This window comes from Arachis stenosperma, chromosome 9 (genome assembly GCF_014773155.1).
Source record: "Arachis stenosperma cultivar V10309 chromosome 9, arast.V10309.gnm1.PFL2, whole genome shotgun sequence".
NCBI lineage: Eukaryota > Viridiplantae > Streptophyta > Magnoliopsida > Fabales > Fabaceae > Arachis > Arachis stenosperma.
In genome coordinates, this window is record NC_080385.1 from 147,856,722 (window position 1) to 147,883,751 (window position 27,030).

General features: G+C 35.1%; 2 protein-coding genes across 3 annotated transcripts; one reads left to right on the forward strand and one right to left on the reverse strand.

Moving 5' to 3' along the window:
* The first annotated feature begins 5,524 nt into the window (after positions 1 to 5,524).
* On the forward strand, positions 5,525 to 8,309 carry LOC130951807 (peroxisomal OPC-8:0-CoA ligase 1-like). The gene is made up of 5 exons (XM_057880543.1): positions 5,525 to 5,581; positions 5,814 to 7,255; positions 7,476 to 7,543; positions 7,621 to 7,723; positions 7,814 to 8,309. Exons 2-5 carry the CDS (start codon positions 5,843 to 5,845, stop codon positions 7,937 to 7,939), a joined length of 1,710 nt encoding a protein of 569 aa, XP_057736526.1. The 5' UTR covers positions 5,525 to 5,581; positions 5,814 to 5,842; the 3' UTR covers positions 7,940 to 8,309.
* A 129-nt stretch (positions 8,310 to 8,438) lies between these two features.
* LOC130951808 (uncharacterized) lies at positions 8,439 to 10,951 on the reverse strand. 2 transcript variants are annotated; one of them, XM_057880545.1, is made up of 9 exons: positions 10,721 to 10,951; positions 10,548 to 10,632; positions 10,426 to 10,467; positions 9,887 to 10,064; positions 9,654 to 9,706; positions 9,343 to 9,564; positions 9,039 to 9,085; positions 8,846 to 8,944; positions 8,439 to 8,736 (listed from the first exon to the last, which is right to left on the reverse strand). In XM_057880545.1, exons 1-8 carry the CDS (start codon positions 10,918 to 10,920, stop codon positions 8,890 to 8,892), a joined length of 882 nt encoding a protein of 293 aa, XP_057736528.1. In that variant the 5' UTR covers positions 10,921 to 10,951; the 3' UTR covers positions 8,439 to 8,736; positions 8,846 to 8,889. The 2 variants fall into 2 exon arrangements, with proteins under 2 accessions (XP_057736528.1, XP_057736527.1); XM_057880544.1 differs by having other exon boundaries at positions 8,439 to 8,944.
* Positions 10,952 to 27,030: the final 16,079 nt, after the last annotated feature.

Sequence of the window (27,030 nt, forward strand, 5' to 3'; positions counted from 1 at the left end):
CTATGCTTTACACATTCACATAAACTAAGCATTAGTGGCACATAAACCAAGCATGATGGAGTACCACATATAGATAACCTAAGCATAAGAGAAAATAACATAAACCAGGGATAGTATTCATGGTTGGAAGACAGTAGAATGTGGTGCAGAGTCATAGCTAGTGGAAGCAGATTTGTTTGGATCACGGTCATATACGTTCTACTCGTCATCGCTGTCATCATCCTCAAGGTTCGATAGGTAGTCTTTATTGCCAATGAATTTGTCTTCATCATTTGCTGTTACTTCTACTTGGTTCACCTCTGCCCATTTCATGCAGGCTTCCCTGATGGCTAATCTACCTATACGCATAGCTATTTTGTTGTTCTCCTTACTAATTCTTAGGAGGGAGACTCCATAGTCGTAGTCATTCCAGCGGTAGTAATGAATAACATCCTTCAAGTTTGGCATAGCCCCACCAAGCCTCTATAGGTCTCTTTTGAGATCATATTGCTTTTTCACACGAAACTCATATTCATGCCTTATAGCCTTCTTCTCAAGCTCCTTAGGCATGATGGTCTCATACTGCCAGTACACCCGGTCCAGCATGTTGATATAGCTGTCCCGAAAGAATGCTTGGTCGTGGTAAGGCTTAGGGATACATGGGATAGCACTCATAGTATCGTCGTGAAAGTGATTCAGCTGTTAGAGTTCAAATCCACTTTGATGATGAAGCGAGTTTTATATAAGTTGATATATCTTTCCCTGTTCTTTTTCACCATTATTTCTATGTAATTCCCATAACATATCTAGCTGGACTGTTGCTTGAAATTTCCAAGACGAATAAAATCATGATGGGAGAATAAAATCTCGAGCATGCACGAAAATAAGCTTAGGAATATTCTTGAGATTCACTGGTAGAGTTGAGAGGAAAACCCTATACGAGTTGTTGTCTTGTCGGTGGAAGGACAACGCTTAAAATTTCATTGGAAGTTGCACCTCGGTCAAATTGGGTGTTGAACATCGGTTAAAATATTCATGAATTATCACCATGGACATACCTTTAGACATAAGTAGATGTTCCTGTATAAGGCGGAGACGCGTGAAGGTGAATATCTTCATGATATCTTCCTTCTTTCTTTTGGAACATGTGTCCACTTATTACAACATGTTCTATCCATCTATAGCAAGTTCTATACTATAGGATTCTTTACAGTGAGCTGTGTTGATTCTCGCTATCTTTCAGGCAGAAACCAGCAACTCAAAATCTCTTTCCACCGGTCATCATGTGTTGAAATAGTGTTTTCTTTAGTAGTTATAATCTGGGTTTTTATTCCCTCGGCTGTTGTGTTTCCTTTTGCTATTTGTGCAACTCTAACAAGTTCTATGTTACAAACATGACCGAATTCATGTAACATTTTAAAATTTCACATATCCGTTGTGTAGGGTCAGAATCACGGACCGTGGCATGTGAGAAATTCCTCACTTTCTCCCTTTCCCAAATGTCACCCTTTGCTTCACGTGCCGTTCCCCATCTTATGTAGGTTGAAGGGTGTACCACGTGCCCGTGGTCGAATCCATAAACCAAATCTTTCTGTCACATTTGCAGCAACATCCGATGAGTGACAACTCCACGAGTTCGACTGCTAAATGTAGAACTGACGGACCGCAAGTAAGGCCCTCTTGTGGTCCTTGTGAGTCTGTTAGGCCAATATTTGAAGGAAGATCTCTCTATTGAAGAAGTCTCTTTCACCTATTCCTACAAAAATCTTCATAAACAGGAAGGATGAGTATTTCCTGGCCTAATAGTTTTTACAATCTCGTGCTTCCTCTTGAGATCAACTACACACCTAAGAAAATGTATGACTTGATGGAGAGGTATTGGGCATTAGAGATATCTAGCATGTTTGTTTACAACATGTGTACCAATGCCAGGGCCTCCACAAGAAACCTGAGAACCTTAAAGAAGGAATGGGCGTATAGGGATAAAGAAGGATTGGAGCTTGTGAAAACTCTGAGGGCCTACTCGTGCAGGAGGCCGGTTAGGCGCTCTCTTGGACTAAACGTTCAACATGGCCAGACCTGGAGAAGGCAGTAAATGTCATAAGGCACGAGAATAATTAGATGATGATTAGGCTTAATCGTTTCAAGGCCACATGGGACATCAATATCTTGAGAGATGTTACGCCTGAAGAAGAGTACAACAAGAGAAGGGATGCAATCCTGTTGGACCTTGCATACGCTACCCATGGTGACCTCCCCGACAACAATTGACCTATAGTCCTTATTTACCCTGATAAAGTAAATCTACTTCAGTTATATGTCTTAATTTACAGTGTAGGAGTTTTTGTTTTATATCACTTGCAGGTTTCATGTATCATGATTTATTCGTCAATTCATTTTGGTTTTTCGTGTTTAAATTTTCAGCTAGTGTTTATGCATATGTGGAGATGGGCTAATATGTTTTGCTTGAAATTAAGATGTGTTACGTGGAATACTGGCAAGGTTCTCATTTAACCTAAGTCCTATGTTTCAATCCAACTGCGCTAAGTAACCTAACAATTTCTCAAAAAGAGTCGACATATCTATTATTTGATGACCTACGGTTGTAAAACCTAAACAGGATGTATAATTATTAATACGTAAAAAGTCAAATTACATCATCATGCGGTCTTAACTGAAAAAAGTCAATTGAATTACAATAGCTAACTACACAACAAGTTAATGGTTCTAATATCGGCTTCATCCACTGGGAACAACCCAGGAACGAACCTGGGTGAGGTCCTTCCTGTCTCATCCAATTTGGTGATAGATGTAAGCAATTGTTGTTGCTGCCGCTCGATGTTACCGAGGCATTGAGACATGCCCTCATTGTAGTCAAGTTGATCCTGTCTCACATATATCAAGAAACCATTTTTGAATCCATCCCACAGCCACATGCAAGCAGAGTTAATTGTATATTCACACAATTCAACAGGTTTTAGTTGTTTGTTAGTATTTGTTTAGAAATTTAGATGTCTTGTTACTAATTTTTAAGGGGTTTTGTTGACCTTCTATTAAAATGGTTAATCGATTATTTAGATGCTTAGTCTGATATTGGAGCAATTGTTTTATCGATATTTATTCAGCCAAATTCAGTTCCAGCAGAAAATCCTAATCCCAATATCACTAGTCAAAATGTTAAACCAATTGGGTCTGTGACTAATGGATTTGTCACTAATACAACTGTTGTAAGTAATTCTGATGATGCTATTCGACATACGATTGTGACCAATGGATCTGGCACTAATGTAACTGATGCAACTGTAAGTTCTTTGTGGAGGATATTGTTCCTACTGCATTTGTTTGTTTAATATAAAATGGATGTGGATCATAGTGAATTTGTATGTGAACATTGTAGGGCCAATTGGATGATATTGTAAAGGAGAGAAAGAAGAGGACAAGAAAGTTCACAAGGTTCAGGCCTCCTGGACAAGCCCAATTCAGGCCTCCTAGACAAGTCCAAGCCTAATTTAGGCCTCCTGCTCTAGTCCAGAACCAAATCAGGCTTCCAACCCAAGCTCAAGGCCATATTAGGCCCCTGCAACAACAACTGACTAATTTAGAACTCCAACTCAAGTATAGTCAAAATCCTCCGCAGCTAAGTCACTGAATCCAGCCTTACTCAGAAAAAAGCAATCAATTGCAAGGCCTGAACAAGCTCCACCACAACCAAACCCCACCACAACAAGTTCAACTGATGGTATTTCTGCAGAAACTTTGGCCGTAACAAGTAGTGGAACATCTTCAAGAATGTTCAGTTCATTCCCACCCCTATATTTAAGCCTTAGTTGAAGTATTAAATGGATAAAACTGTAGTATTTTGGATATGATTGTTTAGTATTTTGTGCGGACTTTCTTTGGACTTCAATTCTGTTTTAAATTAGGCACAATATATTATACAGTTGTAATAATGTTTTCATGTAGATTTTCTTTTGATTTAGTAACACACACTTCAAGTGTTCAGTCTCTTTTTGGATTAACCCCTATAATTGAAAACAATCTTTTGGAAGCTTAGATAATATAACAATGTTCTTATGGCTATTATGGTTATGTGATTTTTTTCTTTCATTTCATCATTGTGAACATCATATTCATTAACATCAACATCCATGATAGATCATACAATGATTTAAAAATACTTATTCATTACTGCATTCATAATAATACAATTACAAATACTACTACATTCATGCATCAACTATCTAATTTGATTCATCCAGAACCCTTGCTCCACACATTTTCACAATAATTACAATTAAAATACTAGCCATAAAATACACAACATTCCTAAATCTACTACCAGTAATTTTGCTTGGAGTTTTTTAATTTCTACAATCAATTTTCAATCTCATAATTCTCTCTTCCAAATCACTTAATCTATCTTTCACTCCCTGTTTAGAACATTGAACCTCCACATCTCCAATAACATCATCCAACCATCTAAAAAACTTGCAGTATGACAAATTATCCTGTAATAAGAACCTTAAAACATACCATGAATGACAGATATAAATTTCAATTCAATAGAACACTCAAAACTCAAAAAATAAAAATAAATTGAATTAACAATTACCTTAAAGTTTGGCACTCTAAGAACAACCTATTTGAATTCTCCACTGTTCCAGACTTGTATATTGTTGCATATAGCTGACAGTTACACTTGGGAACGATTTTATTGCTGAAGCGTCTTCCATGTATTGAGCCACCCCTATAATTCCAACCGCTGTCTTCATTCCTTTCCCTTTGGCGCCTCGTGCTTCTAGAGTTTCCGGTGCTATTCATTCTGCGTTGTGCTAAGGTTTTGTTTTAGGGTGAATAATTGAGGATTTTGGACAATTAGGGTTTGAGACATGTTAAAATCAAACAACATTCAAGGACCAATTTGTCCTCATCATTTAGAATTATTCCAATGTGGTATTTAACAGACATCTCAATCACATTAACAGTTCACGTCAGAGGCGCTGTTGGTCTTACTAATAAAAGGATGTAACATGTCAACGTTTCATTTTCTGGGGGATCTAATTGTTACCTTTTTTTCTTCAGGATCTAACTTGTCCGAACACAAAATCTTCAGAGACCTATTTGTCAGTTGTCACCTTACTCAAACTTAAAAATTGTCACCGGCCAAAGTTCTTAGGCACGAGGTAATTGCTTCCATTTCACTCTCAAATCCTTCTCACAAATGTACCACACATTTACGAGAGTTGTCCAATTTCAACATTAACCGCACTAAGTTCAAGGTGTCTTTTTCTACTAGACATTTTTAGATGTTTCCAATGTTATCCTTTATGTTTTGAAAGATGATAAGAAATTGAGATTATAAAATATGAGCTTTCTATATGTCCAGCATACCATATTATCATGTCAATGGAAAGCAAGTTTCAGTTTTGTTGATATAGGGCATGCAACTCATACTCATCACTTGTTGTATGGCATCCAGCTTTTAGGTAGACAACATATGTATCCATCAAGTATTGATATCCTACTGTTGAGTGTTTGAGGAAAACAACAACATCGGTTTTCCAATTATTTCTGTTGGATTCGGCAAAGAGCATCAAAGCAGGTATATATCTTTTCCCTATTTCATACCCTTTTATAAACTATACCCATGATCATGCCTCACTGGCCGGCCACACAAAAAGACATTTGTCTTATTAATCTTGTCCTTCTTACAGCTGACATAGTTAACAATGTGTATTCTAGTACTTCACGGTGAAAAGCCTTTCATAAGTAGGTTTTTTAAGGTTGACACACTTTAACCTCAACATTATCATTGACTTATACTTGCTTAACAGTTAAAACATCTTTCAAACTTGAGGAAACAATGTCAGGAATGGAAATTTGGCCAGCCGAAGACGAATCTAGTGAGTCTCTACCACCATTCAATAACAGGAGTGGCTACGATTCGAGAACTGGCATCTACCGCTCTCTTGTTAGACTTGGCACCAAGCATGAGATCCCAACAAAGCCTGATCTCAATGTTGCCCATCTCGTGCTATCACAGTTCCCACAAGGAGACCTTGCAGAGGCAAGAATAGCATTCGTTGATGCAGCAACTGATAAGAGTTTGAGTTATGGCGAGCTACGCAGATCGGTATACTCCCTCGCATCAGCCTTGTTCCATGGACTTGGGGTTAGGAAAGGGGATGTGCTGTTTCTCCTATCCCCTAACTCAATCCTGTTCCCAACCATATGTCTAGCCGTGTTATCAATTGGTGCAGTTCTTACCACTGCCAACCCTCTTAATACCGAGTCAGAAATCGCCAAGCAGGTACGCGACTCAGGTGCTAAACTAGCCATCTCAGCACCGGAGGAGCTACACAAATTTGTCTCAACTGGGGTGCCTACAATGCTCACATATTGTCCATCTAACAGCCGAATGCTATCAGTTGAAGAGTTGATAGAAGGCTGCTCTTGTTCTCTGGAGTTGCCGCAGGTTACTGTGGTTCAATCAGACCCTGCTGCTATACTTTACTCCTCAGGGACTACTGGGGTAAGTAAAGGTGTAGTTTTGACACACCAGAATCTCATTTCCACACTGAAACTTCTCTTCTGGTCTGTTGATGTAAGTGCATCTTCAGATGATGTCTTCTTGGCCTTCATTCCGATGTTTCATGTCTACGGCCTGGTTTTCTTTGGATTAGGAATGCTGTGTGTTGGTGTTAAGATAATTGTGATGCAGAAATTTGACTTCCAAGCTATGCTTCTTGCTATTCAGAAGCACAAAGTTAATAACTTACCGGCAGTGCCACCAGTGATCCTTGCACTAGTGAAATATGCAAGCAAAGCTGGTTGTGACTTGTCCAGCCTCCGAAGGACGGGTACAGGTGCTGCGCCTTTGAGTAAGGAAGTGTCACGGGAGTTCAGAAAAATGTTTCCATGGGTTGAACTAAGGCAAGGTTATGGCCTAACAGAAAGCTCAGCTGCAGCTACCTTTCTTGTGTCAGAGAGGGATGCTAAAGCTCGGCCAGACTCATGCGGCCAGTTGCTTCCAACCTTTTGTGCAAAGGTGGTAGACATTGATACCGGAAAGCCTTTGCCTCCTCAAAAGAAAGGAGAGCTGTGGCTGAAAAGTACTACTATTATGAAAGAGTATCTGGGAAATTCGGAGGCAACAACCCTAACAGTTGATTCAGATGGCTGGCTAAAGACAGGTGATCTCAGTTACATTGATGAAAGTGGATTTGTTTATATAGTTGAACGGATAAAGGAGCTGATCAAGCACAATGGATATCAGGTACATAAAGCCAAATCATAATAATAGTTCTCAATTTTCAATAATAACAGTTTAATTTCTATTCGAATTTGAATTATAATATCCGTAACAGTTTTAAGTTTTCAATTTCTGAATTGAAAGATGCTGTATATCTAAGATATCAAATTGAGCTTGAGAAGTAAGAACTCAAAAAAAGAAGTTTGGTTTTCATTAATACTTTTCATGTGTCACTTTGTGTCAGGTGGCTCCTGCAGAACTGGAGTCTTTATTGCTAAGCCATCCCCTTATTGTTGATGCAGCTGTTATACCGTGTGTTTCTCTCGGCACAACTTCACTCTCATTTTCATCAACTTTTGAGTTTCTCATGAGAAAAAGTTCTGTTGCAGGGTTGAAGATGAAGCAACTGGACAGATACCAATGGCCTATGTTGTGAGAGCAGCTGGTTCTGAACTCTCAGAAGACCAAGTCATTCAATTTGTTGCAGGCCAGGTCACTCTTAGCTCCTGCCTCCTCCTTTTCCTGAGGTCATCTTAATTTGTTTATGTTTCTTTTACTCATTGAATATTTGAGAATTTTCAGGTGGCTCCATATAAGAAAGTGAGAAGGGTGAGTTTCATTGAAACTATTCCAAGGTCAGCAGCTGGCAAGATATTGCGCAAGGACCTCGTTTCTCTAAGCAGACAACAACTTGTCTCCAAGTTATGAGTAACCCAGGCATATATGGTAGTGCTATGGAATGTTTATGTTGTCTCTAGATGGTGAAGGAAGTTCAAAACCCAAAACAAGTCACCCTATTACAATTGGAACATGGGGAATGATCATCTCCTTTTGGTGTTTACCTTTCTACCTTTTCTTTCTTTTCTACCTGGTGCACATGGTGGGTCATCAGTTGTCATAAGAAGTTGTTTCTTCAAGCCTATAGTAATACAGATTTTGTGGAATTTGAAAGCATAGCTGTGATAGTTCTAAACTTGTTCATCTACTAGGAAACCAGATAAATCAAGGAAGCAAAGAATTTAACTTTGTTACTCAAAATAAATCGTGTCCTTAAGATCTTATCGTTCCATCTATGAACTTTGTATGGCTGTGTTGCCTTTTGAGATTTTGTTTGCACTAGCAGTATTAGTACTACGGAAGAATTTAGTTTGTATATGCTGTGGCTAATTTACCTCCTATTCCCAAAGCTGCAAAAAAATTCACTACAAAACCACTCCAAGTCCTATATAAATTCCTCCTCTTTGACCAGAAAGCATGTTATGAAATTTTAACTTTTCATTTTGTATGGACGCCAAGATATGTACAATATTTTCCTATCTTATCCTATAATACAGTCATAAAATTAAAACGGTAATGGAGATAATATCACCATAATACAATCATATAGGAATGGTGGCTGCTAAAAAGAAAAAGAGAAAAAATAGACAGTTTGGTGCACAAGCATCCAGCATTAAACAAGATCCGGGGAAGGGCAGCACCCAGAGGGTGCAGCGTAGACAGCCTACCTGATAAATGCATTAATGGCTGATTCCACGATTTGAATGCCCAAAGGTCCAATCAATAAGCGTGAGCAAAAAATAAATATGCATCATATAGTGCTGAGACTTCACTTACCATCCATGGGAGCTTTTTATAGTTAGTCTTTTCCAGAACACAGCCTAACATAATTTGATATGTATTTCCTCCCCAACAATCTCAAATATCTCGTTCACCCTGTTCGTTAGCGAGAAAAGGAAAGGGTGAGTGAGGTGGGGAAATGAAGATGCACATTTAAAAATTTCTAATCTGATTTTCACTGCAATCCTACCTGAAAATGTCAATGTTCAGCTCTGCACGCCATGTAGTTAAATAAACCTGTGATGCAGAACAAATTTAGCTGATCTCGCAAAGGAAAGATACTAAAATTCAAAGTTACAAAGAAGATCATTGTTTCCTAGGATACTTCCAATGAAGCTACTACAAGCATTCTTTCGAAAGTTGTTAAGTAATACAAAAATGAAAATTAACACAGCATCCTTATGCATGAGTGAGGCGGAATGCATGCCAAAATTAGTGACTTGCAATACATGAAAACTTATAATAGTGCGCATATAGAGTTCTAAAATAAATACCTCTAAGACATCACTGGAGAGTTGGTTGTCAAATGTTAAAGCAAACATGTCAGATTTCCCATCTCGTGACCTTGGTAGAACTGGACCATGTGTCTCCTCACAGTAAAGATTGCAGTCACTCAAATGTTTGAATTCACCAGCATAGAGCTCAGTTGACCAACTCAACTGCTTTACTTGTGAGGTGTCGTAACCAAGTGACACAAATTCGAGAACAAGGAACCGCTGCATGTTCAAAATGATTTCCAAAGTAACAAAACCAGAACAATGCAGAAAATGAGGAATCAATTATAAAATAGGAAATTGCAATTCACCTTCATACACAGTTCCAAGCTAAACATCTGAACCAGTTCCTCGGTATACTTCTCTGCCAGATTTGAAAACTTGTTATTTTACAGTAAATTACATGAAACTAAATATTTATTGGATTGTAATACAATCCTTACCCAACCCAATGGAGAAAAGTGGGAAAAAAATTGTCTCTGAAGAACTTCCCATCAGTATAAATGATATAACATGAAAGATGTTGACTTGGACTCTGTCATACCATGAGAAGAGATTGACAAAAATGTATATACTGGAATTCCACCACCATCTCCAGTGTCACTGCTGTCACCCTTCTGTTCAGAACGTTCCGAAAATTGCAATAGCGGACTATTGATTGATCCTTTGAGAAAACATCTGAACAATCTGCTAGCCTCGAACATTTTCCTCAAAATATCCACCTAAAGTTACATGAAATTAAAAAGAAAATGCATTCAATATCATCATTAGGCAATAACGTGAAGTGATTAATAGACTGTATGAGAATGTGACAGCTACTTTTTAAGAAAAACAACTCTTTAGATTGCAAATTTCCTTGGGTTTCCAATGAAAAAATGTTCCACTTTTGTAGAAATCATTAAAAGTTCCGTATGTCATAGCAGCTTGTCAAAATCATCATGCATTCCTCTATATTTTCAAAAACAACACTAAAAATAAAATTATAATTATAAACAGTCAGGATCAACAACACTACTTGCAAGTAAAACAAATCATGAGCTTAAATTGGAAGCAGAAACACATGGACATGGATGAAACACATACCATGGCCTTATACGATTCCAATAATTCGCGCGTCGCAAGAACCTAGAACGAGCAAAAGAATTTTATCTTTGAAGCAGAAAGCAAAGCAATTAACCACAAGAATAAGTAAGCATAAACAGTACCTGACGGTTATGGAGTTTGATAGAAGCACGACTTCTGATAAGGGGCATATCAGTCAAAACACCTAACGCCTTGTGAGGCATGTACCTGCATAGCATAGCATAGCATGAATTAGTGAATAACCACATCCATTGGATGGTAATGTAATGTATGATGAGAATAGTTAGTTAGTTACTGTTGATGGAGATGGTAGTTAAGGGCTTCATTGGCGTGGGAGAGAGCGCGGGAGGAGAGGGAGGACCAATCCTTCCGGAGAGTGGCCAGCTGTGACCACTGGTTCCGAAGGTTGCGCTGCGCGGCTACCCTCCACAGCCTCGCCGCTGATGGAGGCAGCGGAGAGGTTGGAGGTGGTGATTGTACTGTTTCCATTTGCATTCAAGACTTTCGTTCGTCGGCTGAGCCTGAGCCCGCATTTTTTAGTTTTTATCATATATATATATATATATATATATATATATATATATATATATATAGGGTCCCGTTAGTGGATTTTTTTCTTACATATTGGTATAATCTGGGTGTAATACTCAATCATTGGATTTTATGGTGTTTTTTAAAATTGTGGGAACAGTACAATACGCCCCCTTGTATTGACAATACGCCCCCCAATAAAGGGGGGCGTATTGTACTGTTCCCACAATTTCGAAAAACACCATAAAATCCAATGATTGAGTATTACACCCAAATTTTTTCAATATACAACAAAATTAACCGCATTAGTGTAAAGATTAAAGTTCATACAGATATACATATTTGTTTCACTGTATTTTACGTAATGACACGTGTTGGTTCTATGTTGCAGTTTGCAGCTGGCTTAAAGGAGCTGGTAAGAGCTGATGGGAGGTGAGACGGAGCCGACTTGGTGGGGTTAACTTGAGAAAAATGTTTTTATAAATACAATTCGGGCATGGAAAAAATTAAATTGGCCAACATTTACTTACACATTGGTAAACTAAGTGCTATAGGCTCTTGTCAATATTAATAAATATCATAATTATATTAATAAATATACTATAATTGACACAAATATTTTTTATGTTTTTATTTATACGTGTTTACTTATAGTTATATTATTAATAATAAATAATAAAAAATAAAATTAATTTAAATATAACCGAATAAAAAATTTAAGGAATATTTAAAAAAATTAATGCACGTTTTTACTAAGAGATTAATAATTAGCATTTAAAATAAGAAGAAACAACATATCTTAGCACTAAAGAGAGCATGCAGAATAAAAAAGATTTACATTCGAACGACATCTTCATTAATTTAGGAGTTTTGTCCCGAACATATTGATTGAACCGATTGTTTTATATATATATAACTTATAAAGAATATGAATTAGCATTCAATTAAAAATTTAATTTTTATCAACGTATTTCAAGTAACATTAGTCGATCTTCTTAAGAATATGTTATTTTTCGTAAATTTTAAACGGTCATGTTAGTAAAAAATTGAAAATTTTATAATTAAAATATAATTAAAAACCTGAAGTAATTAACCGAACCGATCCACTGTCAGTGTTTTTTGGTTCGTTGTCCATAACGCAGCAATCCAATCGGTTGCCATCATTTTAGGACTGTACAAGTCGGTTCAGTTGTTTTACGGTCCAACACAATAACAAACCGATCAGATTACACCCCTACAACTAATATCCTTCTTCTTCAATGAGCAAACCTCATATCCAGTTATAGTCACCGATAACCCCCAAATTCATTAATCTTGAGTTTTCTCCCGAATGGTTCAGTTGAACCGATCTCTACCGATTCTAAGAAGTTTTCACATGCTTCGACCGACTTTGACCGGTTCTAACTGACTTTGACCGATTATGTTCCTTTAGCTGTTCCAAGATTGCACCAGACCAGCTGCGAATCCGGTCCACCAGTTTTTGCGGTTGAACAGCCCAGTCCAAACCGATTCTTACAACTCTGCCGATTCATTTAACCTTTCTTGCCTTCCACCAAAAGCCACGTCCTCTCTTTTCTCCCGGCACTCCTAATCTTCGGTCACATCATCCAACAACAAAGAAAGAAGGAAACAGAAGGTGATGAAGCTACGATGGGTTGTAGAACAAAAGGCGTGTTTCCGCATCCATGCAACAACAAGGGGCTAATACTAAGAACCTAGTCATACTAAGGTCAGAGCACATCAAAAACTATTTTCCCTCATTTGTGCTGCATGAACGATCCTAGAAGAAATCTATCAAGTCTCAGGCACAAATCAAGCAACGAGGGAGAAATCTAAGTCAAATCCGGACAGTAGTAGATCCACGGTCCAAATCCAAACTTCGAGCAAAAGCAAAACTCCATGTGCTAGATTCAACAAACTTGAAAAAAAGGATGAGAACATATGGGTAACATGCATGCAATAGATTCGAATCTCTCTTCCTCACTGACGAAGCCGCTGCAGCTCTGATGCGAGACAACAAGACAGTATGGGTTTTGAACTTGCTTCAACCTTGGAGGCTCCACTCTTCTATAATAACGGTGAATGACCAATGGTTGAATGCAAGAGAGTAAGAACAAAACACAGGATTCACATCTCATCGCTGCTCAGTTGTTTGAGTTCTTCTTCTTGATGGATCTCATTTGTTATTTCTTTTTCTCATTTTGGTCTGTCTGAGTCTCATCGAAATTGTCCAAACATGGTGAGGTTAGTCGGAAACTGCCAACAAAGGGTAAAGGACAGTGACTTACACTTGGAGAAAATGTCGTAACATGTTGATAATTTTCTTAATACATCTTTCTGTTTTATTTCATGATCCTACGGAGATTCTCTTGCAAGTTGGATTAGCACTTGGCTGTTGAAAGCTATGATAAGTCCTAGTCAAATTCGAATTTGGTCAGAATCTGGATTAGTCCGAGATAGGATTTGGTAGATCTTATTCAAAACATTGGTGTATGTAATTCAGCAAAAAAGTTAGTCAAATTTCATCAGCATTGTGATAGAGCCTGGATGTACGCTACATTACATTTAGTAGCTAAACTAAGATACATCTAGGTGTTACTTATACTGCTCTATTCCATTTCTGTTTCTGTTGCTTAGAAGACAAAAATAAAGTGTCCCTAAACCCAACACGAGACAACATTAACAAAAATCTCCTAACTTCCTTTGAACGAGGCAGACTAGATTTACCTCTCTATGTAAATCTAATCACCCTGTTTCGATTTATTTATGCATGCATGCATAAATCAAAAACAGGGTGATTAGATTTACTAGGACAGCATGCATGCATACATGCATAAATCAAATGAAGATGATTAGATTTACATAGAGAGCAAAATCTAGTTTGACTTATTCGATTTACATAGAAGCAACCGAATCTGATGCCTAATGCATGTGCCTTCAAAGACGCGGAACAGAGAAAATCAAAACACAGAAGGTGAGAGAGATGGGAGAGAGAGAGAGAGGGGAGATCGAAGAAGGAGAAGAGGTTGAGCAAGACGATACTGGCGACGAGCAAGACCATCGTTGTCGTTGTCGAGGAAACGACCAGAGACAAAGGCCGAGTTTGAAGGGGAAGTTTGGATCTGAGTTTCGACTTTCTCACCGTAGAAGGCCACCCTCTTCTCCGCCGTCGCCTCCCTCTTCTTCCTTTTCTTTTCTTCTTTCATTCTCTTTGTTCTTTTTTTTCGTTTCAATTTGTCTATTTTAGGTGCAGTGGGAAGGGATGAGGGTAATGGGTGGGTGGGACTAGGGTAATTAGTAATAATAGGAAAAGGGTATTTGTGTCATTTCAAAAATTATTATGTTCAAAAAGATGATTTTATAACGTTTTGTAATGTTAAGGATGATTTTAATAACAAATAAAAGATCGGGGACGATTTTGATTTTGGCCTCAGACCTTAAGGACGAAAAAAGTACTTAACCCAAATAAAACATAAAAGATCTAATTTTAATAAATGTGGTTGATAAAGACTGAAATTAAATTTTAATTTAAAGTAATTAAATATATTTATAATTTTTATTATGTGAAATTAAATATAAAAATATTTTTTAAAAAAACAATTTTCTCAAAATAATGAGTTATATGGAATAATCTATTATATTGTGAATATAAAAATCAAATCGAAATTAAATATTTTTTGTAACTCAAAATTTTAATAGCTAAATTTTTAATAATTTTGGAGAATTAAAATAAGTCAAATTATAAATAGAGATAACAAAAAAAAAAACTTGTAAAAATAAATATTATAAATCACAAAGTATAACTATTTTAATAATTATATATATAATTTATAGTAGTACTAAGTAATATTTATAATTTAAATTAAATTAAATTTTTTCGTGCAAGATTAAAAAAAATAGTTGTTCCTAATAACCGAGTTCAACTGTATCTAAATTCCAAATTAAAAGATCAAATTTTATGATAATGTGTTATTTTGAATTTAAAAACGTTACATGTAAGAGAAATAAACTACATTCATGCTTCCTCATCAGTTTACTTATTGCACATCAATTTCATTAGTTTAACAATATTATAATAATTGGTCTCCTCATTTTTTTTTTGTAATTATAATTGGTCTCCGCTTAATATTTCAAGAATGAAATGGTGGCCCAATAATAATAAGTCCATTCATGATATCTCCTTGACGGAATTTTGATGCTAACCTAAAATTATCTTCCACCAGTTTAGCTACAATATAGAGCCATTGTAAACCAGTCTTGCAAGCTTTGCAAGCTGCTCAAAAAGCTCTGCGAGCTGCTCCCCCAACAATCAGCATAGATCCAAGTGTCACCTTTACATCGAACCAAAAGAAATATCTTTATATTTACATCTGTATGCTATAATTTCCCATATATATATATACACAAAATTTTAACCAACGTTAAAAGAATTTGAATAGAAGATAAATAGGTCCTAACTTTTTTTTATCCTAAATACTTAAGTTTTTTAGAATTGAAAAATATATTTATATTTCTCACTTTTTAAAATGTTTGATAATTATATCCATCCGTATAATTGGGATTAAAAACGATAACGGTAAATACTAATTTAGAGAGGAGAATGATGATGTGTCTGTTACAATGATGATGTGAATGGTTGACAAAAAGTTAATAGGCAATTAGATTCATGTGCATCAAAACAACACCATTTTGACACTGAGTCCTATTTATTCGAAATCTATCAAAACTATGGCCGTTTATGGTGCTTCTAGAACTTGATGGGAGTGAAAAATGATTGGCCATGGCAAATGAAGGGGTTCTTCATGCACAAAGCCTGGAGTGGATAGACATGAGAGGTTCATTTTAATCAGTAGTAGTTGTGCGTGCCAGGAGGAGACGAGAGAGATGAGATAGCACCAAAATGCTTCTGCGGCGTATATGTCATTCTTTATAAGTCAAGAATAACAACTAACCCTAATAGAATGTTTCTCAAGTACCCATACTTTAAGGTAAGTTCATGTTTTCTCAATATCTGGATGAAATTGTAGTGTGTCTAATTGGTTGATTCTTTAGTAATTTTCTACCGATAAAACAATGGTACTGTAGGTATTTTATTTGACTTGATGAACACCTAAAAAAAATTGGAGGCATAGAAACTCAAGCATTAGGTGTTGAAGATTATGATGAGGGAATAGATGTTGAAGAATATCTGTTTAGAAGGCAAGAATTGAAAAACAAATTGGAGAATTTAGAGAAAAAATTATTATGTATAGAAAATAAAAAATGCATGAATTTTTGGCTTACTGTAATTAGGGTAGTTGTTGCTATTCTTGTTGTGTATTTCTTAAAGAGCTGAAGACTCATTGATGTACTTGTTGTCGTTATAATGAAAATTGTCTCTGGTATAATAATTATTGCTATTGTTGTTGTTATATTTCTTAAAGGACTAAAGACTCATTTTAATTTTCTTTGCAATGAAAATAACTAAAAAAGAACACAAGTCAAATATTATATAAGATAAGCATAGTTTTCAGTAAATATATCTGGTTTAATCTTAAACATAAATAACACAACATAAGTTTGCCATAAACAAAATGATTAGATGGCATGTAAACAAATTTACCAACAAAAAAAGCTAGAAAGCATTGTTTAATTGCTTCTATTAACTAATACAAAAAATAGAAAGTAGGTTGCTATATTTAGTTCTTCTAATTCTTAGAACCAGGATTAGAGATGAACTTGAAAATTTTTGTGGTACCATTGCTAGCTGCTTTCATTTGATGGGCCCCTACTAGTGCTGATGGTTTGAGTTTGTGGTGGATTTGGTGTTGAATTTTTAATTGTTGGTAGCCTTACAATTGGTTGCTTGAGTTTAAATTTAGAGGCAATAGCTTGGAGCTTGGGTTGGCCCAATCTTGGCATCTGGGATGGATCCCTGAATGGAGTTTGGGTTGGAGCAGATGGTATAGCAGTTGTAGCTGCTTGAGGACTGGATGGTGCTGTTGCTGGTGTAGTTGCTGATGCTACTGCCTGCATTGTTGTAGTTGTTGACACACCTAGAACATTCTAGCCAATGACATTACTCTGTAAGATTAACTCAAACACACAATAGATTCAATTAATAGGCTTAGAAGTAAATTTTTGTAATTAAAGTATATTATTTAAAAAGGTCTTACAGTTGATTGTGCTGGCACAGTAATTATTTCATTGATTTTTTCACTTTATGATTGATTAACATCCTATATAACAAGTATCCAACAGATTAACTTAATTGACATATTAATCCATATACTATATTAAAAATGACATAATAACCACCAATAAACAATATGTACTTGCTTACCTCTGGTTGAGTGCTAACTGTAAAAGGGAAAGCAGAACCAATGTTTGTGAGTCAGTAGCAAACTTCTTAGGCTTCTTCCTCTTTGGCTTCTAATTGGGGTTGTTTGGTGCTCTTTTACAAGTCTTATAATTGAGCCATTTCTCATTGCACTTGCTAACTATGACTTGAAAGTTCCTTTTCAACTTATCCCCCTAAATATGAGCCTCAGTAGGGTCCCTGTGGCGATTATGCACCTTTGGCCTCCCAATAGGCCGCTTGATGGGTGGTGAAGCATGTCTAAACAGGTCAGTTCTGGTCTAGAATTTCTCACTCGAAACTGGTTGTATGCAATGTGCATATGTCTTAGGAATGGATTACATGCACAGCCAGGGATGAACATAATCATGTACCTGATCGTGTCTCTTTCTTATTGCAGCAATAGCATGGCATGCCTGGAGTCAAAACAAGTCACATTTATACCAGCATTCAATCAAAAGGAATCAAACAAACTCTTGAAAATCAAATAAACTCTAGTAGCCTAATGTGCTTGGTCATTTGCCTCATTAAATAGCACCTGATTTCTTCACACATTGTCAATATTGGTTTGTATCTGTACTTCACAGCTTTTGCATTAAACACCTCGTACATATTGTTTGTAAGGTTATCCACCTTGGGTCCGTGGCTGAAAAAAACTTTAACCCAAGTGGCAGGGTCAAAATTCATCAAATATTTCTATGTAACCTTGTTAAACCCTTTCAGCTTCTCTATATGGTCTCTTTGAACTCTGGAACTGTCGTGCACCTAGTACACTCCTAAACTATCTCTCTAATATGCAGGTCCTTAAAAGGATTGATAAAATTCTTCTGCATATGCAAGACATAGTTGCGATAGTGTGTATTTGGTATGACCTCCTTTAATGCCGGTAGCAAATCCCATAAGCATATCATATTACAAACAGATATTATTGCAGTAATAACCTAGAACAGTGCAATATAATAATCAAAGCATACTAGTATAGAGAGATCAAAATAAACAAATGTTATCAAAATAAACAATATAATAATCAAAGCATACTAGTATAGAGAAATCAAAATAAACAAATCTTATCAAAATAAACAAATTCTGGACCAAAGCATACTTCTTATCAAAATAAACAAATGTTATCAAAATAAGCATATAATAACCAAAATAAACTAGTCTAATCTTATCAAAATAAACAACATAATATATTAAATTTTTGTTGGTCGAATATAAAGTTTTAACCAAATTGATTAACATCAACCAAGTCTTTCTGAAGCAGTGTGAGGAACCACTTCTATGATTCCTTAGTCTCTAATCTTGTAATATCATAGGTCACCACATAAAATTGATTGTTCGCATCATGTGTCACTGCTGAAAGTAGTTGGCTTTCATGGTATATTTTCAGAAAAGCTCCATCTAGATGGATAAACGGCCTACATCCACTCCTGACCCTTGCTTATAGCCCTCCAAGCATATATAAATTTTGTCAAAAACAGGGAGATTATGGGATAGGCTTCACATCTAGTCTTTTTGTTGACCCGGAATTACTCTTAATTATCTCTAAGTTGTATTCCTTGAGCTTCCCATACTGCTCTTTTTTATTTTCTATAATCCTCTCTTTTGCCTCTTTCACTGCCCTATATACCATCTTTGGATTCACCACCAAGTCAAACTCTTCTCTAAGAAAATCAATTGCCTCATTAGTCATGATATGAGGTTGAGTTGTCATTCTCTTTTCTACTTTCTTATTGATTCAGTGCTGATCAACAGCATACTACCCAAATCTCTTGCATATGTATGCTCTGGCTTGTAGGTCTTTACTTGGAAGCATAACAATGTATTGTTGTAGGATAAATGTGCCAGCCTTGGACAATCCTCACCTATGTAGCCAACTCTTACTCTTTACTTATCATTTTTAATCCAAATTAGTTCATTCCCTTCAGATATAAACATATCCCTTATCACCTCCTTAAACCTATCAATAGTTGCAAACTTTGTTCCAACCTCAAATCTACCCTCACTAAACCCATACTCAGTATAAAACTCTAGAAATTGATGTTTGTATCCCTCTTCTTCTGAAGACACTGGTGTGTGAAGCTCCTCTGATTCATACTTATATACAAGGTCATCATCGTCCGAATCCACCTCATTCACATAAAGACCTATGCCTATTATTGGGCTGCACAGTAAACCTAGATCCTCTAGGATGTATAGCAGGCCCAGTTCTGTAAGGCCCAATTCTTTTGGCACTATCACTTTCACTTGCACTCCTAAGTCCAGCTCATTTTTTAACCCCACTTGACTCCGCCCCTTTCCCTAGCTTCACATTGGTCTTCTTCTTTGCACAACTTTCTCCTTTTCTTTCAAAATTTTTTTCCTCTTGATCCCATCATTTTCATCATCAAAGCTAGAGTAATCCTCATCTGAAACAGTTTCAGTCGCAGTAAGAGAAGGTTTATATAGTTCGTCCTTGGCACTTTCATGCCCATCATCTTTTGTTGATGATGATGACCGAAGCTCCCTCAAAATGTCATCAATATGAAACGCATCATCAAATTCTTCCACCCGATTTCTGCAGTAGCATTCTTTTTCCCAGCATTATCCAGTATCTTTGGTTCATCAACAGGGTGATCGAAGTATATGTAAATCTCATCAGTCTTTGAATTCTTCAGCTTGTTCTCTTGAAGTTCATTGATTCCTGCATCCCTTCTCAAAATGTGCAGCCCAAACTCGATATCACTACATATTGGTCATATCAATAAACTACTTTATAAGAGGCAGATTCCAAACCCTTGAACAAAGTTACCAAGTCTTCAAAATTCACAAAGTCTAAGTCCATCTTCAGAAAATTTTCAACTTTTCCATTAAGATACGCAAGAGTTCCACTGGGTGTTCAACTAAAATGACCTCCATGATGAAAAATGGAAATTGCATATATATCATCCATCTACATTAACAGCATATAAATAAATTAGAGATTAAACCCCACAAACCATATATAAACCCTTGTACAAATATGCAATCATAGATTAAATTCCACAAAGCATATATTAACCCTAGCTTAGATCCCCTGAAATTTTGAAATCACTCAACTCCACATAGCTTTTTCTTCTTGTACACGAATGAAACCATGCAATAATAGCTTTTTCTTCTTGTTTTGATGCACAGGGATCTAGTTGTCCATTAACCTTTTGACAACCATCCACATCATCATCGTAATGGACACATCATCACTCTTCCCTCCATATCAGCATTCTCTGTTACCTTTTTTAACCCCAACTACACGGAGGGGTATAATTATCAAGCATTTTGAAAGGTGAGGGATGTAAATATTTTTCAATTCTAAGGAAATTAATGTCCGTGGTCAAAAAAGTCAGGGACCTATTTGTCTTTTACTCAAATAATTTTAACTTAAGGTCATTTTAAAAATTATTTAATTTAATTTTTCTTTTGATAGACGACTGTCTGTTGATGATTGTGCCATTTCAGCTAATGTATGTGTCTTCTATTGAAATTTATGTCTTTGTTTTTCACAAGATTTAATTTAACAATAAAGCTCTACATCGAAGTTATTTTACTAACTAAGTCCAACCATGTTGCTATAACCTAATTCAGCTCCAGATGCCACTACCTCTAACAACCTTTTGACTTAACGCGCAACTATATATAACTGCATTTTCTATGCGGATTTTGTTTTTTTATCAAATTTTATTAGCGTTTTATGCGTTCTCTGCATTCTCTTCCTTTTCTATGTTCTCTTCGTTCTTTGTGTTCTCTTTATTCTCTTCATTTACGATCAATGTTCTTTGATCTAATTTGAAGAGTCGGACCAAATTTTTTTAAAATTAAGCTGTGAAATCAGGTTTGAACAGGTATTTTGTTTTTGAAGACAATGAATGATGTAAGTTCACACTATCTGTTGAAACAGGGTGAATTAGATTATTATTTTGAAATGAATCAAGTGGATGAGGTTTGGTTTGAACCTCGTTAATGTAGTTTGTTAGTATTTGATACTCCTGTAACTGAATAATTTTGTCTTTGTTTGTGAAAATTGGTGTTCATGGTTGAAAATTTGAATTTAAATGTAATGTAGGATTTTTGAATTTTTTTCGTTGAATATGTTTATTTTCATAGTTTAGATGCATTTGGAAAGACATTTTGGTTTAATTAGGAACAAGTTTTAGTGTTTTTTTAGTTTTTCTATGATGTGATGAGCAGTTTGTGCCAAAGATTGGGATGACTTTTAATACACTTGAAGAAACTGAAAATTTCTACAAAGATTATTCTAAACTTGTAGGTTTTTTTACAAAAATTCATAACACAAATAAGAAGAAAAATGAAATTAAGAACCAATTGATTACATGTAATAGAGAGGAAAAATAAAAATCAAACATATCTTCAACTCATAAGACAAATCCCTCAGCTGGATTAAATTATCCTGCAAAAATTTATATACATATATTGAAGGACGCTGGTGTTTGGGTTTTTTTGAAAGTCGTTTTACATCATTTACATCCATACTGTTCAAATCAAGCAGAGATGCTTAAACAACACAGGAAATTAAGCATGTTTGTACACCGTACAGTTGAGAATAACAACGAAGCTGGAATCAGACCAAGTAAAACATATCAATCATTTGTCACAGCAGGAGGGGGTCATCGTGAATTAAGTTTTATTGAAAAAGATGTGAGAAATTATATTACGAGGGAAGTCCATAATGTTTTCAAACTAGACGATGCCAAAGAATTTGAGAAATGCTTATTAAGAATGAAAGAGAATAATCATAATTTCTTTTTCGAGCTTGAACTTGAAGTTGATCACTCAATCAAAATTGCTTTTTGGGTTGCCACAAGAAGCAGGGTTTCTTGCAAGTATTTTGGAGATGTTATTTCATTCGATACCACTTACAATAAAAATAGATAATTTGCCATTCTAGTTTATATGTTTTTTTGAAACAACCTTCGGTGCATATGAGACTCTTCTTTCAGTGTATATCTTATTTTATTTTTGTGTTATTGATTCATTTGTTAGTGTCAATCACCATGGTCATTCTACACTTCTAATATGTGATTTGATGAAAAATGAGGATATTCAATCATTCAAATAGTTGTTTGAACGTTGGCTTCGTTGCATAGGAGGAAATACTCCAAAAGGCATTCTTACCAATCAATATGCATCGATGCAAAGGGCTATTGAGACTTGTATGCCTACAACCATTCATAAGTGGTGTATTTGGCATATTATGAAGAAGATTCCACATAAATTAAATGTCTACAAGAGACACAAAGAAATTGAACAAGAGATGAGTCATGTTGTTTGGAACTCTTTTACAAAAGATGCATTTGATAGAAATTGGAATGATTTTCTTATGAAGTATGGTATTGGAGACAATAAGTGGCTTTAGGTAAGGGTGTCTTTATTAGAATTAACTAATGTCAATTTTAGTGTTTGGATATTTATGTGTTTTGCTGCTCTAATAATGCTACGAACTCATATACTTTTCGGTGCATTTTGGTCTGATTTACGCATTTTATCATTTTTCAGAGCTTTTCGAAGATTGTCATTTATGGATCCTGGTTTATCTTGAACACCACTTCTAGGCTGAGATGAGAAGCACACAAAGGAGTGAGAGCATGTATGCTTTTTTTTAACAAGTTTATTACGCGCAATAGCTCACTGATCCAATTTATAACAATATGATAATTACCTAGGAAGTAGAGAGCAAAGAGAGTGAGAATCCGATGATGGAGATTTTCAACATGTGTATACTCACGAGAAGTTCAAAAAAGTTCAAGCACAATTTAGAGGAAATGTGAATTGCTTCACAACGTCAACAGAGTTTGCTCTAGGTTTTACAGCATATGAAGTTGTAGAACATGTTTCTAACTCAACTTTCAACAAGTTTGTGGTTACATATGACGCGATATCACGGGAAGTAAAATGTCAGTGCTTATTATTCGAGTCAAGAGAGATATTGTGTCATCATTCTCTGAATGTATTAAGCTTTAAGTAAGTAGATAAAATGACACCAAGATATATTTTAGAACGATGGAGTAAGAACGTAAAGAGGAGGCACACACATATCAAGAGCAGCCACGACAAGCTTTTATTGGAGCCAAGAAGTAGGAGATTTGATGATTTGTGTTTCAGTCACAAAATATTTGTGAATTTGCATCGGAATCTGAGGAGTTGATTGTGATTTTGCACCGTGCTTATGTAATGTGATTGCTGAGATGCAAGAATATAAAGCCAAAAGTAAAGGAAAATGTTCATATCTCACGAAGATGCTTCCTTTGAAGATGTTAACGAGCTTCAAAGCCCACCACGCGTGAGAACAAGAGGACGTCCCAAAAGTACATTGGGATCAAATACAAAAAATATATTGCAAATGATTTAAAGAAAAAGAAAAAGAAAGTTCTAAGTGAGGTAACACTGATGTGCTTTAAGTAGGAAAAATTGTCTTTGTGCATATTAAGTTGTTCTAATATATGATTTAATTTTTACAATTCAACCTTTTATATGGTAGATCAATAGTGCAGTCAAATTCTAGCCTTTATCATGGACAAATTATGAATTATTAGTTCATGGATTCAAGGCAATAAGATAGATATCCCATTAGGTGTTTTGGTATACAATTTTTGCTGTAATTTAGATAATGTTCTTTTTTGTAATTTTGTAAACCTGGATTCATTCAAATTAACAGGATTTTAATACAGTAAATACAAGTCCATAGAATTTTATCAAAACTTTGTAATGAATATTTACAAAGATGAAAAGAATGTGTTTGTTTTAACTATACAGTACGCAGATTATTAAATACTTAACCAATGTAAAAATTCTTAACAATTTACAGCATTCAACCTATACTATTTCTATATCTCCTGATAAAAGTTTATAGAAAAAATTATAAGCATTGTCGATGTTTATTTGAATTAATTTCCGTGTTCCTTTTGTAAGCATTTGATGCAATTTAAATAATGTTCTTTTTTCCTACAATTATATGAACCTGGATTTATACAGTTTAACATGATTTCAATACAGTACAGACAGGTTTATAGAAGTTTAATTTGGCAAAGGAATTTATCAAAATATTGGATTGAATATTTACAAGATACAAATGATGTGTTTGTTTTAACTTACAGTACACAGACAATTCAGTATACAACAAGTATAGAAATTCTTGACGATTTACAACATTCAAACTATCTACTATCAATATCTCCTGATAAAAATTTACAGAAAGGACTTGACAAGGCAGCGGAAGACTTTGAGAGTCTTATGGATTCAGAATCAGCAATTGATTTATCTCTCAACTGATTTATTTCATGAAAGAGAACAATCGAAGCATATTTTCGTTTCAAATTATCAATTTCTTCCTATAATCGAAACAAATTTATTAGTTTGTATTAATTTAGAAGTAGAGAAACTAACTACGTTTATTGATACATACCTATTTCTAATTTTTTCATTCATATTTTCTTTTTTTGATCTTTTTTAGATTGATTATCTCCAGCCATTTTATCATATGTATTGCACACGCCGTCCCAGCTAATAAATAAAAATGAAATAACACAATAAAATAGGTTTAATACAACAGTAACAGAAATAACACTACAATTGTAAAGAATAATAAGAAGATCAATACTTTGTTCGTTTACCACTGATGATAATATATGGGGTTTAATGCCCTCTTTATTATCAACATCTACCAATGGTTTTGCTCCAGTATAAACCATCATTTTTGATATTACCAAGTTCTGAAAATCACAGAAAACCAATTATAAGAATAGAACAAATAAATTTTACTTAATGATTGCAATGCTCAAGCAAAAGTTCAAAACAAGCACACAAATAAGAGAATTGATAAAATAATAGTAAACAATTTAAAATAAAATTATTTACTTTTGTTCTATCTTTATGGAGAGATTTGAATGGAAGGGCACATAAAAGATTTTCTTTCGCACATTTGCAATCTACAACCTCCAATGTCCACTATGGCAAATTGGGGCAAATAGCTGAAGTTTGGCAAATAGGACAATTTTTTAGTCTAAATAAAACTAAATGAAAGAAATATTTAAGAAATAAAAACTTACATATGGATAGAATTCTAGCTTCTTCTTGTCCAGAAAAAGGAGGTACTCCTTAAATACATTGATGCTGTAGGCCTTGTTAGTTTTAGGATCAATGTAGTTGTGCTTATTAGGGTTGTACATGGTTTGGTTAATCCAAAAATCAAACCTGTTTTTTGGTTAACCAAAAATTTAATCTTGGTCAATTAACCAAATTAGTTTTATATGATAAAACTGGTTACTAACCAGTTATAAAAATTAAAAACCGATTTTTAGTCGGTAATAAAAATAAAACCGGTTTAAAAAAACCAATTTTTCTATAAAAACAGGTTTTTAGAAAAATAAAATCATTCTTTGGATAAAAACCCAGTTTTGGGACCAAAAAACCAATTTTTAGAAAAAAAATGGCTTTTTAAAAAACCTTTTTTAAATTAAATTTTTAATCTAAAAAATTAAAATTAAAATTTTTAAATTTTAGTTTTGATTTTGGTTAACCAGTTAAAAACTGATTTTTTTTTAATTTGGTTTTGGTTAACCAATTTTATAAAATATGGATATGATTTTTAAATTGCTTTGTTAAATTGGTTAACCAAAATGTGGTTATGATTTTTTAACCGATTAACTATATTTTGGTTTTTTTAATGTACATTCATAGAGCTTATACTTCATCAACATGTGATTTTGCACTGAAATAATAACTTTTAGCACACAATATATTTTCAAAATGTAATGAAATTGAGGTTAAAGTTTAATGATAGTAGAGCTTACCACCATATCATATGGGATATAGTATATCTGTTCTCGAATCTTTTGATTTTCTTCTTGTTGAGAATTTGGCGCATTGCGGAGTCCACCTATGAAAACAAAGGACCCAAAACCCAAAACCCTAAATCCTAAACCCTAAAGTGAAATCTACATCCCTCCCAATTAGCTTTATGGTTGTACTTGAATATGACCTCCCATTCGTTGGTGCTCCCATCTTTGTAAGTTTTGATATTTGTGGGTCATTGATAGTATTTCTCTCTAAGCTCCTCTGTAATTTTCTTTTTCTTGATCGGAGTTTTAAACTTTTCAAGAAAGCTGAGACTTGATTGTCTGATTGGTTGTGGACTTGTCTCCTTAGCATATTTCAATGCTTTTGCCCCGCTAGCATCGATAACCCCAACCAATTCTTTCAACTCTTCAATTTATAGTGGATTCTCTTGGCTTCCAATATCTTGAGATTTTTTTCCATTGGTTGGTGGTTGATCCTCTTGGGTGAGTGTAGCTTCATTGCTTGATTGACTAATGCTAAGGTAAAAGGATGGTACACCAAAGTCATCATCTAATGCATCATTAGCAACCATCAACAAGCCAGAATTCAGATCTTGAGTCGGGGGAGGACTACGGGACGACACATCAAATAGTTTAAGAATGTACTGACATTATTATAACAGAAATGTATTAAGTAGAACTTACGCATGAGGGGAACTTCATGCTGAGTTTCCTTTGGCAGAGCTTCCTCAGGAGCTTCTTGATGTAGTTGTGGAAGACTGCAGAATGAGGTATAAAATTATTTAAGAAAGAACCAAAAAAGAATTATGTAACCAAAAAAGAATTTAACTAGAACTTACATATAAACAAGTTCTTGTGGAAGAGATTCTTGTGTTGGAGACTGCGCAACAGGTTCTTATTCAGTATGTA

What these genes read in the sequence shown, in the direction of transcription:
- LOC130951808 (XM_057880545.1), bottom strand. Translation starts at nt 10,920, where the DNA reads ATGCAAATGGAAACAGTACAATCACCACCTCCAACCTCTCCGCTGCCT. An exon ending in AACTACCATCTCCATCAACA is followed by an intron (nt 10,633 to 10,720) that starts GTAACTAACTAA and finishes TATGCTATGCAG; the next exon opens with GTACATGCCTCACAAGGCGT. An exon ending in GCTTGGAACTGTGTATGAAG is followed by an intron (nt 9,565 to 9,653) that starts GTGAATTGCAAT and finishes TTGAACATGCAG; the next exon opens with CGGTTCCTTGTTCTCGAATT.
- LOC130951807 (XM_057880543.1), top strand. Translation starts at nt 5,843, where the DNA reads ATGTCAGGAATGGAAATTTGGCCAGCCGAAGACGAATCTAGTGAGTCT. An exon ending in TCAAGCACAATGGATATCAG is followed by an intron (nt 7,256 to 7,475) that starts GTACATAAAGCC and finishes ACTTTGTGTCAG; the next exon opens with GTGGCTCCTGCAGAACTGGA. An exon ending in GTTGATGCAGCTGTTATACC is followed by an intron (nt 7,544 to 7,620) that starts GTGTGTTTCTCT and finishes GTTCTGTTGCAG; the next exon opens with GGTTGAAGATGAAGCAACTG.